Source organism: Pseudorca crassidens, chromosome 1 (genome assembly GCF_039906515.1).
Source record: "Pseudorca crassidens isolate mPseCra1 chromosome 1, mPseCra1.hap1, whole genome shotgun sequence".
Lineage (NCBI taxonomy): Eukaryota > Metazoa > Chordata > Mammalia > Artiodactyla > Delphinidae > Pseudorca > Pseudorca crassidens.
In genome coordinates this window covers 30,191,617-30,206,719 of record NC_090296.1, presented here as the reverse complement: position 1 = coordinate 30,206,719, position 15,103 = coordinate 30,191,617, and the positions used below count along the sequence as shown (strand labels likewise).

The 15,103-nt window shown below is 42.3% G+C and overlaps 1 protein-coding gene across 2 annotated transcripts in view; it reads right to left on the bottom strand.

Annotated features, from left to right (window-relative positions):
- The window catches only part of DPF3 (double PHD fingers 3), a 266,033-nt gene that overhangs the window by 143,861 nt on the left and 107,069 nt on the right, over positions 1-15,103 (bottom strand). For both annotated transcript variants that reach the window (XR_010942065.1, XM_067731443.1), the window contains exon 2: positions 13,480-13,640. Coding sequence is in view for 1 of the 2 variants with exons in the window: in XM_067731443.1 (XP_067587544.1) it covers positions 13,480-13,640 (161 nt within the window). In the remaining variant the exon portion in view is untranslated. The remainder of the gene's footprint in view (positions 1-13,479; positions 13,641-15,103) is intronic.

The following is a 15,103-nucleotide window of genomic DNA, read 5'->3' as shown; positions in this document are numbered from 1 at the left end:
TATTAACACCAATGCCCCAAATCCATGCCAGAGCTACCCAATCCAAACGTAGGTGGGTGGGGGAATTGAGCAACTCTTTTCTTTTTAAGAACTCTATAGCTTGTTACAATAGCTGACAAAGAACCTCTGGATGTCTAAGCATCATCTAGTTACTGCCTGGATGTCCTCTCTGATGTAACAAGACTAGTCTAATGGTTTTTCCAGTAGATTCCCAAGGTTCCCTGTATTTTTCCCAAGCCACTGTCATTAACTGCCTGCTTCCTAGACTATCCTCTCCACTGGTTTTATAGGATCCAGGGTGGCAGGAACCATGTCCACCTCAAGTATCCCCAGTGCTTAGCACAGCGCCTGGCGGGCAGATCAAGAAATACTTATCAAATAAATTCAACCAGAACTGAACCAGCCTCAGAAACGCGGGAAGTGAATGACCCTTAGCCCCTGCTGTTCCTGGCTCCAGGAGACTCCTCCATCCACATCCAAACCGTCCAGGAAGGACCCCTTGAACGGAGCACAGAACCCACCCCACCCACGCCAAGACGGGAGCCTCTGTGCCTTAGGCTCTTTCTTGCCCCACACGCTGCTTCATGGTATTTCCAGCCTGACCAAAAGCAGGTTAGTGAGAAGGAACTGGTCCAGACCAGCATACGCAAAAGGTCTAAGTGACAAGAGGTCAAAACTGTCAGTGCTCGTCCAAGTCCTCCACCCTCCCTGAGACTGCGGTCACCACACTTGTTGGTCAGCTGCCTGGGGCCACTCAGCTTGTAGCTGCAGGTCCACTCTCCCAGGAGAGTCCATTTTAGTAAGTAGTTTGAATGTCCAGAAGAAGGGATTGTCTTTATTTCATTCTTTAACTTTCTCTAGTAGATTGGAGAAGCTCCACAGTGCAGAGGACAAGGGCGAGTCCTCATACCCCCATTCCCTGCTACCTTGGAAATCTCACCACACCTATCTGAGCCTGTCTCTTTGCCTGTAAGATAAGGGCGGTAATAATACCTACCTTACAAGGACTGTCGTGGGGATTAGCTCATATTCAAGAAGAAGCTCTTTATAACCATGAAGCATTGTACAAATGTCAGTTATTAATTATCATGAATTAGCTGACTTAGACGAGCCTGGACTCTCTGCCCACGTGACATGACAAGGCTGCTCTTTGCTCCTTTAGCCACAAGGGTGGAAACAGGCCTCCCTTTGATGTCTGCTTCAACTCATATCAACAAGCAAATGGCCCCAAGAACTCTCTCAGGGCTCCCGCCCCCTTCCTTGCCCTCCTCCCTGGGCTGGCAGGCACCAGGGTGCCTTTACAGGGCCAACACGTTCAGCCCTGGAGTTCCACTTATAGAGGGATGAGCAGAGCCCCGTGAGAGTTATATTGTTTATCTCATTAGAACAGGAGGCACATAACTCAAGCCCATGTGTGTGGTGGATGAGGAGGGAGGAAGAGGAGGGGGGAGGGGGAGGATAGAGGCACAGCTGGGCCCGGGAAATTAACCTGGAGGAGGGAGCCTGGGGCTAGGGGGGATATGGAAGAGGGGAAGGGGGAGGCGGTAGACAAGAGGGGGGACCAATCCTCCCCTTAACCAAGGCCACAGCAACTTCTCCATTCACACACCCCACTGAGCAAACTGCTTTGCTATTACTTTGATCTGCAACTCCAGGTACACTTAGGTGCAAGCACAAGCATGACGGACGCACATGCACACACGCACATCCACATGGGAACTCATACACTGGATGGTGGGAGAACTGGCTTCAGAGGAAAATTCAGCAGGATGAGCTCGGTGCCTGTGCAGTCGGCAGACTCCAGGCAAATCACTTGTTATATGCGTGGCCTACGTTCAGCAGGTGGGTCCTGAGTGTATGAGCATCTCTGACAGACACAGCATGAGCCATTAAGAATTCAGAAGATGAAATGGGATGGGAACAGATGTGAAAAGAAGAAACAGAATGGCTTCCTCTTCCCCGGACCAGAGCTGAGTGGTGGCATTCAAGCCCACCCAGAGAAGGGCTTTGCCTGCAGCAGCCCAGGGAGGTGGCCCGAGGCTCCCCACAACAGAAAGCTCATTACTTCACAGGACAGACTGTTGGCCAACTCTTACTGTGATAAAGAGCCTCACCTTGCCCTTATTTTGAATCAAAATCTACCTTCCTGTTATATACTTATGCCAATTTGTCCACCCTCGGTCCCAAGAGTGAATAGGTGTCATCTGCATCCCAGCCACCCACCCCATCCACCTGCTTGGGTTTGAAGGAGAGCCTACGGAGAGGACGGAGAAATGGAGGGCAATGGGAGTTGGAAGAAAGAGGCAGTGACTACACCTGCTCGTGAGCCTGGGATTCTTCACCAAGACTGGGCATCAGAATTACAGAAGTAGTTATCGAAAAGGGCAGATGGCAGCTTGGTTCCAGTCCAATCCTACCGAACCAGAATAATAGAGATTCACCAAGACAACTGTAGTTTGAAAAACTCCCACATAAGGAACTTCGAACAAGATCAAATCTTACTCATATTTATTTCCCCAGGGCCCAGCACATAATAGGTGCTCCATTAATGTTTGTGGCTGAGGATGCCAATTTGGACCAACTTCAGAGTTGGAGAGATGAGTGATAAGCCCCGGGTAGGGCTTCAGGAGTGGGGAAGATGTATTTCCCAAGCACTTATAGCCATGTCATTTCCTAGTGCTCTGTCATCCTCTCTTCTCCTGGCTTATATAAGAGCTGCCCTGATCTCATGGACCGCCTCTTCAGTGGAGCATTCCTGAACCACCCCAGGCCACAGTGCCTCTTCTCTTCCCTGAAAGTCTGGAGTCCTGGGCACTTGGCACCACGTGACAGCACTCGGCGTGGCTCTCTGTCTGGCTCCCCGACCATCCCTTTCCTGCCTCCCCTCCCATTCTTCCCTGTAAGCTTCTCTCTAAGATTCAATTTCAGTGTCCCCTGTGCCAGGACTGCCCAGGCAAGGTAGACCTCAAATCCATAATGCTGCCTGCTTCTTCTGGTCCAGAGGTTCCCAAGACCCTCACTGGTCCCATCACACTCAAAAGCTGACAGAGTAACAGTAGCTAACATTTACTGAGCTCTTACTCTGCTCTAGGCTAGCACCTTATACTCAATGCTATCTCATTGTGACAAAAAGCCTACGAGACATTTAAAGGATGAGGATAGTGAGGAAAGCAGTGATTAAGTAACTGGTGCAGGGTCATACAGCTCATAAGCGTAGCCTAGCTATCATTTCTTTAACAAATGGGGATATACACATATATATATACATACATATATGTTGTGTGCTTGCATAGAGTTTTTTAATGGAAAGATAAACCAAAAATTAATTTTTTAAAGAAGTTACAGGGAAAATAAAAACAGAATAATAGTAACAAGAAGAAGAGAAAGTTGCCTTTAGAAAGAAGAAAGGAACAGGGTAAAAGAACAGAGATAGAATAGAGCTAGACTCTCTCTGAATATACCATGCTTTGTAGATTTGACTTTAGAACCATGTAAATATTTTATATTATTAAATTAAATTAAAATATAAAAACAAACATCTGCTTCTAGCTAAAATGGTTTACCAAGGACCAGATTTACCTTCCCACCTGAAGCCAAGACAGAGAAAAAAATGAAACAAGAGTTTTCAAGACACTGGCCATCAGGCAATGAAGGACCATGATCCCTGAGATACTGGAAATGAACAAGATGAGTCCTATGACTGCCTGGGCTTACTTCCTTGAGAGAGTTTCCAGAGTGCAGCACAAGGAGGAGGAACATGGGTAGAACCCAGCCAACTTCCTGAGTCTGAACTGAAGAGAAAGAGCTGAGAGTCTGGGAAGACCAAGGTAACTAGAATTCAAGGAAAAGAATAGTAAAAAGAAGAAAGCGGCACAGAGAAGGAACTGTGGAGATACACAAAGGGTCCCCTTCAAGTATTCAGCTCAGTACTGATGAGAGCATGCTTGTAAGGAATCTACTCAATGCAGAGGAAAGGACCACCTGTAAGAACAGAGGTGTGCCTGGTTTGCACAAGGGGCTGAGAATAGTCTGTTCCCACAAGCATGCTGGGAAAGTCTCATGATTCATGGAGTACTGGGTAGGGTACACAGAATGGTCTTGCCTCACTAATGAGGAATAATTAGCCCTAGGCTAAGCACTGCTCCAGTTCCACCTAACAAATCTTAAAAGCAAGATAAGAAAAGATCAAATTGTTTCCAAGTCACTTGACAGTGAACCAAAACAAAGTTCCAGAATATTTACAGGAATAAAAAATATATACCGTACCCAGCAAGGTAAAATTCACAAAGTTGGACATCCAATCAAAAATTACAAGGCATGTAAAGAAGCTAGAAAATATGACCTACAATGAGAGGGGGAAAAAAATCAATTGAAACCAAGCCAGAATTGACACTGATGTTAGAATTAGCAGCAAGAATACTAAAAGTTATTATTTGTATTCCATATGTTTAAAAGTTAAAAACAGTTTGTTTTAAAAGACTCCAATTTGACTTCTAAAAATGAAAACTACAACGTGTGAGATTAAAAACATACTGGATGGAATTAATGTCAGATTAGACACTGGAGAAGAAAATATTAGAACACTTAAAAACATAGCAATATGGGCTTCCCTGTTGGTGCAGTGGTTAAGAATCCACCTGCCAATGCCGGAGACATGGGTTTGAGCCCTGGTCCGGGAAGATCCCACATGCCACGGAGCAACTAAGCCCATGCGCAACAACTACTGAGCCTGCACTCTAGAGCCCGTGAGCCACAACAACTGAGCTTGCATGCCGTCAACTACTGAAGCCCGCCCACCTAGAGCCCGTGCTCCGCAACAAGAAGCCACCTCAATGAGAAGCCTGCGCACCACAACAAAGAGTAGTCCCCACTTGCCACAACTAGAGAAAGCCCGCATGCAGCAATGATGACCCAACACAGCCAAAAATAAAAATAAATAAAATAAATAAATTTTAAAAAAAAACAATCAATGTAACTCATCATATTAACAAACTACAAAAGCAAAACCACATAATCATCTCAATAGACTCAGCAAAATCAGTTGACAAAAACCAACATCCAATCCTGATTTAAAACTGTCAAACTAGAAACAGGAGCATCCTCAATCTGATAAAGAGCAACTACAAAAAACCTACAGCTGGGACTTCCCTGGCAGTCCACTGGTTAAGACTCCGCACTTCCACTGCAGGGGGCAGGGGTTTGATCCCTGGTTGGGGAACTAAGATCCTGCATGCCATGCAGTATGGCAACAAATAAAAAACAAAAAAAACCTACACCTAACATCATACTTAATAATGAAAGAATGAATGCTTTCACCTTAAGATCAGGAACAACATAAGGATGTCCACTCTTTCCATGTTTACTTAATATTGTACTGGACATTCCAGCCAGTGCAATAGAGAAGTAAAATAAATAAAACACATAGATATTGAAAAGTTTTCTTTATTCACTAAAATAATCAACTATGTAGAAAATGCTGTGGAATCTATAGAAAGCTTCTAGAACTAATAAATGAGTACAGCAAGATTGTAGGATTCAAGTGAATACACAAAAAATAATCGTATTTCTGTATACTAGCAAAGAAAACTCAGAAATTTAATTTTTTTAATCCATTTACAATATTATCAAAAATATTAAGCACTTAGAGATAAATTTGACAAAAATGTGAAAGAACTGTACATTGAAAACTAAAAATTATTGATGAGAAAAATTAAAAGGGATAATAATAAATGGGAAGATATATAATATCCATGGGTTGGATGACTCAATATTGAGAACTGTCAGTTTTCCCCAAGTTGATCTATAAACTCCACACAAGGGCTTCCCTGGTGGTGCAGTGGTTGGGAGTCCGCCTGCCAATGCAGGGGACATGGGTTTGAGCCCTGGTCCGGGAGGATCCCACATGCCGTGGAGAAGCTGGACCCGTGCGCCACAGCTGCTGAGCCTGCACTCTACAGCCTGTGAGCCACAAATACCGAGCCTGAGTGCCACAGCTACTCAGGCCAGCGTGCCTAGAGCCCGTGCTCCGCAACAAGAGAAGCCACTGTGATGGGAGGCCTGCGCACCACAGTGAAGAGTAGCCCCCATTCCCACAACTAGAGAAAGCCTGTGCGCAACAACGAAGACCCAGTGCAGCCAAAAATAAATAAATATTTTTTAAAAAAATCAAAAAAAACCCTCCACACAATGTCAACCAAAATCCCAGCAGACTTTTTGTAGAAATTTACAAATTGATTATAAAATTCTTATGGAAGTTCGAAGAACCTAGAATAGCTGAAATAACTTCAAAAAAGAAGGACAAATTTGGAGAGGTCTTGTATCTATTTTCATTAACAAGAAAACCAGCAAACAACCCAATTTTAAAATGGTCCAAAGATTTGAATATTTTACCAAAGGATATACATGGATAGTAAATAAGCACATGTAAATATGCCCAACATCATTAATTAGGGAAATGCAAAGTAAAACCACAATGAGATACCACTATATAACAATAGGAATGGCTAAAACTTTAAAAAGTTGACCATACCAAATGTTAGTGAGAATATAGAGGAACTGGAACTCTCATACTTTGCTGGAATGGATATAAAATGGTACAACCACTTTGAAAAACAGCCTGACAGTTTCTTAAAATGTTAAATATATACCTTCCTTATGATATAGCCGTTATACTCCTAGGTACTTTACCAAGGAGAAATGAAATTATAAGTCCATATGAAGACTTATACACAAATGTTCATAGCAGCTTTATTTAAAATAGCCAAAAACTGGAAACAAATCCAAATGTCCATCAACAGATGAATGAATAAACTGTGATATAGCCGTACAATGGAATACTACTCAGCATAAAAAAAAATGAATCATTGATACATGCTAGAACATGGATGATCTCAAAATAATTACTCTGAGTGAAAGAAGTCAAGACCCCAGCCACCAGCCACCAAAAAACGAAGTAGATATTATATGATTCCAGTATAGAAAGCATGCCTGGGGATTGGGAGACATATAAGGTAGAGGTAGGAGGAAGAACAGGAAGGAGGAATTACAAGAGACACAAGGAAACTTTTGGGAGTCATGGATATATTCATTATATTGATTGTGATGATAGTTTCACAGGTATACAGATGTCAAAACTTATCAAATTGTACATGTTAAATATGTGCAGAGTACTGTATGTCAGTTATACTTCAATAAAGATGTTAACTTTTTTTTTTTTTTTTTTTTTTTTTTGCTGTACGCAGGCCTCTCACTGCTGTGGTCTCTCCCGTTGCAGAGCACAGGTTCCAGACACACAGGCTCAGAGGCCATGGCTCACAGGCCTAGCCGCTCCACGGCATGTGGGATCTTCCCGGACCAGGGCATGAACCCGTGTCCCCTGCATCGGCAGGCGGACTCTCAACCACTGCGCCACCAGGGAAGCCCAAGCTGTTAACATTTTAATGAAAAAGCAACCCAGGGACTTCTGCTTCTGGAAAGATAGAGTAGATATACTCTTCCATATTCCTCCCACTAAGTACAACTAAAACTCTTAGACTTTGTTTACACAACAAAAATAAGATACTGAAAGGTAAAGAGGCTGACCAGCTAGAGACTTTCAGACCCAAGAAACAACAGGGTGGTGAGTTCCCTGGGCATTCCTTTTGCTTTATATATCCCAGACTGAGTTCTGGAAAAGCTGATAATCCAGAAACACCTACAAATGTAGACAAAAAAAGCCCCAAGAAAATCCTGCTCTCAGGGCTTCCCTGGTGGTGCAGTGGTTAAGAATCCATCTGCCAATGCAGGAGACACGGGTTTGAGCCCTAGTCCAGGAAGATCCCACATGCCATGGAGCAACTAACCCTGTGTGCCACAACTACTGAAGCCCAAGAGCCCTAGAGCCTATGCTCTGCAACAAGAGAAGCCACTGCAATGAGAAGCCTGTGCACCACAACAAAGAGTAGCCCCTGCTCACTGCAACTAGAGAAAGCCCATGTGCAGCAACAAAGACCCAACACACCCAAAAATAAATAAATAAATTGAAAAAAAAAAAGAAAGAAAGGAAATCCTGCTCTCTCTAGCTAAAGGACCAGGAAAGGGGCAGCCTAGCAGGGCATACCCTTGCTGGGTTAGTTTCAGAGAAGGTCAAGTGACAAACTGACCCCCCGTCGTGTCAGTGGAGCCCGCACAAGGAAGAGTAATGAGGCACTCTTCCTCCTCCCAACTAGGGTGGTATTGGTGAAGGCTTAGTGGGGAATCTGAATTCCCACCCCCACCCAGCAATAATAAGGTACTCCTCCCCCACCAGGGTGGCAACAGAGACCGAGAGGGGAACATGGACTTCCACATTCATCCGACAGTAACAAGGGGCACCTCTCTTCCCCTGTCAGCACAGTGTCAGAGGAGGTCTGTGAAAATAGAAGATTTAGATAACATCTAGAGTCTCATAACATTATAGCCAAAATGTCCAGGATTCAATCAAAATCAGTCATATGAAGAACCAGGAAAATCTCAACTTGAATGAGAAAATACAACAGGTACCAACACTGAAATGACACAAATGTTAGAATTATCTGACAAGGATTTTAAAGTAGCCATCATAAAAATATTTCAAACAAACAATCATCAACACTTGAAACAAATGAAAAAATATAAAGTCCCACAAAGAAATAGAAGATATAAAGAAGAACTAATGACAAAAACCAAACTAACCCACAATGAATGGGCTCAACAGCAGAATGTAGAGGATAGATGAAAGAAGTAATGAATCTGGAGAGTGTATAATAGAAATCCTCCAATCTGAGCAACTGAGAGAAAATAGATTGGAAAAAAGAAGAAGGAGGAGGAGGAGGAGGAGAAAAGAAGGGAGCCTGGGGGACTTATGGGACTATAACAAAAGATCTAACATTTTGGAGTTCCAGAATTTTCTTTCCCAGTGGAGTCCCAGAAGGAGAAGGGAAAGAAAGTGAGGCTGAAAATATATTCAAAGAAATAACGGCTGAAAATTTTCCAAATTTGGCAAAAAACATAAGATTCAAGAAGCTGAGTGAATTCTGACAAGGATAAACTCAAAGAAATCTATACCAAGGCATCAAAATCAAATTTCTGAAAACTAATAACAAAAAAATCTCAAAAGCAGTGAGAGAAAAATGATACCTCACTTATAAGAGAAAACAATCTGAATGACAGGAGATTTCTCATCACAAACTACTGAGGCCAAAAGGCAGTGGCAAGACATTTTTCAAGTGTTAAAATAAAAGGACGGTCATCCCAGAATTTTATATCCAACAAAAAAAATATCCTTCAGATGGGGCACCTATATACAATGGAATATTACTCAGCCATAAAAAGGAACTAAATTGGGTCATTTGTAGAGATGTGGATGGACCTAGAGACTGACATATAGAGTGAAGTCAGTCAGAAAGAGAGAAACAAATATCGTATATTAACGCATATTTGTGGAATCTAGAAAAATGGTACAGATGAACCAGTTTGCAAGGCAGAAATACAGACATAGATGTAGAGAAAAAATGTATGGGCACCAAGGGGGGAATGGTGGGGTGGGATGAATTGGGAGATTGGAATTAACATATATAAACTAATATATATAAAATAGATCAACTCTTGAAATGAGAACCTGCTGTATAGCACAGAGAACCCTGCTTCACTTCTCTGTACAGTAGAAACTAACACAACATTGTAAAACAACTATACCCCAATAAAAAAATAAATTAATAAAATAAAATAAAATAAAATAAGAATATCTTTCAGGAATGAGGGGCGGAATTCCCTGGTGGTCCAGGTTAGGCCCAGGTTAGGACTCTGCGCTTCCACTGCAGGGGGCACAGGTTCAATTCCTGGTCAGGGAAATAAGATCCTGCATACTGTGCAGTGTGGCCAAAAAAAAAAGGAATGAGGGGAAAAATCAAGACATTCTCAGAAGAAGGAAAACTAAGAATTGTTACTATCAGACCTACTTAAAAAGAATGGCTAAAGAAAGTACTTAATCAGAAAGGAATTATAAAAGCAGGCATCTTGGAACATCAGAAAGGAAGAAACAACAGCAAAAGAGTAAAAATATGAGTAAATACAACAGACACTTAAGTTTTCTAAATTATATTTGACAATTGAAGCAAGAATTAGACATCTGTCTGATGTGGTTTCCAATGTATGTAGAGGAAATATTTAAGATACTGTTGTTATAAATGCGAGAGGATAAAGGATTTAAATGAAGAGAGGAAGAGGTGGGTGTGACTATAAAGGGGTAGGATGAGGGAGATCTTTGTGGTGATGGAATAGTTTTGTATCTTGATTGTGGTGGTGGTTCCACAAATCTATACGTGTGATAACATGGCATAGAGCTATGCACACACATTTCATCCATGTCAATTTTCTGGTTTTGATATTACACTATAGTTACACAAGATATATCCATTGGGGGAAATTGCATGAAGGGTACAGGCGATCTCTCTGTACTATAGTTACAACTTCCTGTGGATCTATAATTATTTCAAAATAAAAAGTTAATTTAAAAATGTAATTACATAAAATACAAAAAAAAAACCCAGCAATACCTAATAAGTGAAAGCAAAAATGAAACAAATAAATCCAACTGTGTATTGAGTTAGTAGTACAACCACACAGAGGAATTATTTTAAGTGACCTTAAACACAGCAATTTGACTCTACATCCTTAATAGGAAATACGCTAAGGACAAAAAAACAATTGCAAAGAAAGAAATAAAAACTTAAACCATTTAAGTAACCTTACTGATGGTAGTCTCATTTTATTCTGATATTGCTGTGTGTTTATCACAGAATAAAACAGATAAGTAATTATGCTGGCCTCATTAAGAGCCAGTATCCTTTTTTGGTGTGGGAGAAAGGAGATAGAGAATTAAGATAGTTAAAACTGTCGAAAACTGAATTGAATGGGAAATACCAGTAAATTTCATAATGTATTTTCCCTTAAAAAGAGAAATAATGAAACAAGAAATCATATTTCTTAGTTCTGCTCACTGCAAAGTCCTAGAATCAACAACCAACCCAGAAGCAATGAGCACCACCAGATTGTGCTCTCTAAATAATATTCCTACAAAGAGGAAATAGGGGTTTTCCCTGGTGGCGCAGTGGTTGAGAGTCCGCCTGCCGATGCAGGGGACACGGGTTCGTGCCCTGGTCTGGGAGGATCCCACATGCCGCGGAGCGGCTGGGCCCGTGAGCCATGGCCGCTGAGCCTGCGCATCCAGAGCCTGTGCTCCGCAACGGGAGAGGCCACAACAGTGAGAGGCCCGCTTATCACAAAAAAAAAAAAAAAAAAGAGGAAACAGGGTTTCTTAAAGAAATAGCTGATTCTAGGTCTGGGCCAGGACATGTACAAGATGAGCCTGAAACATTTGTCCCAATATTAGGATATCAAGGATGCTAGAGAAACTACTAGGCAGTTTCAAAACACTAGCACCGGACAAAACCCCTACTGTCCAAAGATGGGACAATTTAAGCATCAAGAATAATACTTGCAATGGATTAAAATGTAGCCAAAATGTATAAATCTGTGAATTCATGATGGTACTCAAGATAATAAAAATAACTTTATTGATCACCTTTGGAGAATACTAGGGAACCAACTCATTATTTTGAAAACTGATAAATAAAGGGGAAAAAATCATTTATCCATCCTTTCATATGTGAACTATACCACACAATAACTAAAACTTTACTGAGGAGATATTTCTCTTTATAAATGCCGTAGAGCTAATAAATGAAGAAATAATGATATCCTCAAATTGAATGCACCATTCTGCAACCCTGTATAGAATAAAGGATCTAGGCAATTTTCATCAAGGGCTGCTAACATCAGTAAAAGAGTGATATCTAGACCCCATGAACCTCCTGATGAACGTACACATCACCACTTAGGAACTGTTCCAGCCCCAAAAATTGAACGTGAATCTGCTCTTACCAATTCACAGGAATAACACCATGGGGATGCAGTGAGAAAACCCAGACTCTGGGAAACCCTACAGTGCAAACAACCCAGTTTCTTCCACAAATAACGAGAGAAAAAGAGAGAGAGAGAAAGAAACCTACAGATTTAAAGAGACTTAAGAGACACATCAGCCAATTGTAATGCAGGAGTCCTATTTGGATCCTGATTTCAACTATAGGGGGAAATAAATGTTGAACAAATATTTGATGCTATTAATGTCTTGTTTTTAACTTTGAGCTTTGATAGCTATGGTTGGTATGTTTATTTATGTTCTTAGCATTTAGAGATACACACTGAAAAATTTACAGATGAAATAATATGCTGTCTTGATTTGCTTCAAAATAACCAGGGTTCAAGGAGGAAAGTGGGAGGTGAGCATAAATGAAATGATTGACTATGAGTTGATCACTGGGTGTTAAGGCTGTGTGATAAGTACATAGAAATTCATTTTACTATTCTCTCCACTTTTGTATGGCTTTGAAACTTTTCAGAATAAAAATTTTAGGGCTTCCCTGGTGGCACAGTGGTTAAGAATCCACCTGCCAATGCAGGGGACATGGGTTTGAGTCCTGGTCTGGGAAGATCCCACATGCCTCAGAGCAACTAAACCTGTGTGCCACAACAACTGCGCCTGCACTCTAGAGCCCACGAACCACAACTACTGAGCGTATGGGTCACAACTACTAAAGCCCATGCACCTGGAGCCCCTGATCCACAGCAGGAGAGGCCACTGCAATGAGAAGCCCGCGCACCGCAGCTAAGAGTAGCCCTGACTTGCCGCAAATAGAGAGAGCCCGCGCACAGCAACAAAGACCCAAAACACAGCCAAAAATTAAAAAATTAAAAACAAATTTTTGTAATATACCCTTATAGAGCCAGAAAACTGAATTCTTATAATTACCTCCCTGATCTCCACCTATTGGTCTTTCTTCTGTTCTCTGGAGCCTAGAAGACTAGTATCACAGTAATAGTAATAATAATAATATCAACAATAACAGCCAACATTTTTGGAGCACATACTTACTAAGTGCTAAATTCAGGTTATGAGCTTTTTATGAAGATTTTCATAATCCTGACAAAGTCCTGAAGTAGGTACAATTATTATCCCATTTTACAGATGAGGAACCTGAGGGCAATAGGTTTGATGACAAAGCTCAGCCTCAAACCAAAATCTGACTGCGGATTTCCAGCTTATAACCACTAAGCTATAAAGGTGAAGAGGGCTGTCATGGCCTCAGTCTTCCCTTTTTTGGGTTAAGCATCCTGACTTCTTTCACTCTGCCCCTCCCTGCCAATGTGGCTTCAATATCCCACACCATCATTGGAGCACCCTTGGAGCACCTTGGAGTTATAGAAGCAGTTGAGTTTCTTGAAAGCATCCTAGGCTCCCTGTACAGCTTGTGCCACCCCCATGCACACCCAAGCTGCGGGGATTGCCAGACAATCTCTAGTCGGCCTGCATCCAGGCTGGGATCCTGAACATGTGCAAGTCCCAGGGGTGGCATGGCTCACCTGGGCCTCGGTGCCTCTTCTCCATCCAGATGTAGCAGTTGTTCTGGGCCACCCCGGTCTGCGAGTCCAGGAATGGGAGACGCACGCTGCGCTCTGCGCAAAGGCGCGAGTTATAACTCCGGCAGTGCTCAATGGCCTCCTTGTAGAACTGGTCCCCGAGCCTGCCGGGAGACAGAGAGAAGAGGAATGAGGCAGGGAAAACCAGAACACACGCAGAAGGAAACTGAAGTCACCCACCCACCTCCCAGGGAAGATTTTGCTGTTATGAAGACCAAGGCAATGTGTACCAAGAGCTTTGCCAAGCAGCGGAATCCAACTCAGTGTCAGGTCTCCAATAGGTTCTATTTCCTGTACTACATCCACCAGGAAACTTAGAAACCCCTTTAACAAAGAAATGAGGACCCCAGGAATAAACCACCAGTAAAAGTGACACGTCCCTGTTCTAGGAAGCATGAGGTCCCACTCCAGAATGGAGGTAGCTCTAGAACAACCTCCTGCATGGGATCTACTAGGACACCAGGCTTCTAGAGCCCCCTGCCCCTTAAAATCCCCCATGAGCCACACTTTTTTCTCAGTGGTAACCAACAAAGGCACTCTAGATTGAACCCAAACCACCAGCACAGATACAAAGATTTCCATTACAATAGAAGAGAAACACGCCATAGAAAAGACTAGAAGGTCAGAGGAAACATCCTGTAAAAGTAGAGCTATTATGGAGGAAGGAGGTGAAGAAGGGCATGCACCAATCTTTTAAAACCACACACTTAAAGAAAAATAACTTTCTGATGGAAAACAAACAAAAGAAACATTTGAAATAATAATAGTTGATTTTTGACCTCAAAATAATTCAATTCCCAGAGTTTAATACACAAATAGAAAGACCTTTCTGGTTTGCTGGAGTGGTGGTCTGATTAAGCACAGTAAATTTTAGTGTCTGAATCTTTGGTATCCTTGGACATGTGGTGATGCTACTAATTTTAAGACAATGTCCTTTTCAAAAACCAAAAATACAACATTCTATAATTGATCAATCTTAAAACATAATCAATGAGATCAAATACCTAACAAGTAAAAGATAGGCATATGGCAGAGGTTAATAATGACCCAAGGGGCCTTCCCTGGTGGCGCAGTGGTTAAGAATCCGCCTGCCAATGCAGGGGACACGGGTTTGAGCCCTGGTCCGGGAAGATCCCACATGCCGCAGAGCAACTAAGCCCGTGTGCCACAACTACTGAGCCTGCGCTCTAGAGTCCGCGAGCCACAACTACTGAGCCCACATGCCGCAACTACTGAAGCCTGCGCTCGGCAACAAGAGAAGCCACTGCAGTGAGAAGCCCGTGCACTGCAACGAAGAGTAGACCCCGCTCGCTGCAACTAGAGAAAGCCCGCGAGGCAACAAAGACTCAATGCAGCCAAAAATAAATAAAATAAATTGAAAAAAAATAATGGCCCAAGGAATTACAGATGTAATCACATGATGTCTACCAGGTAAAGCAGAGATTCTTAGTGAGGAGAGTGAGGAAAAGGCAGGAAGAGGAGGAGCCTCAGGGATTACAGAGCCAAAAGGGAGACTCAAGCAGCTCATTTTGAAGGGACATTATGAATGTCGCTATTTTTTGGTCTA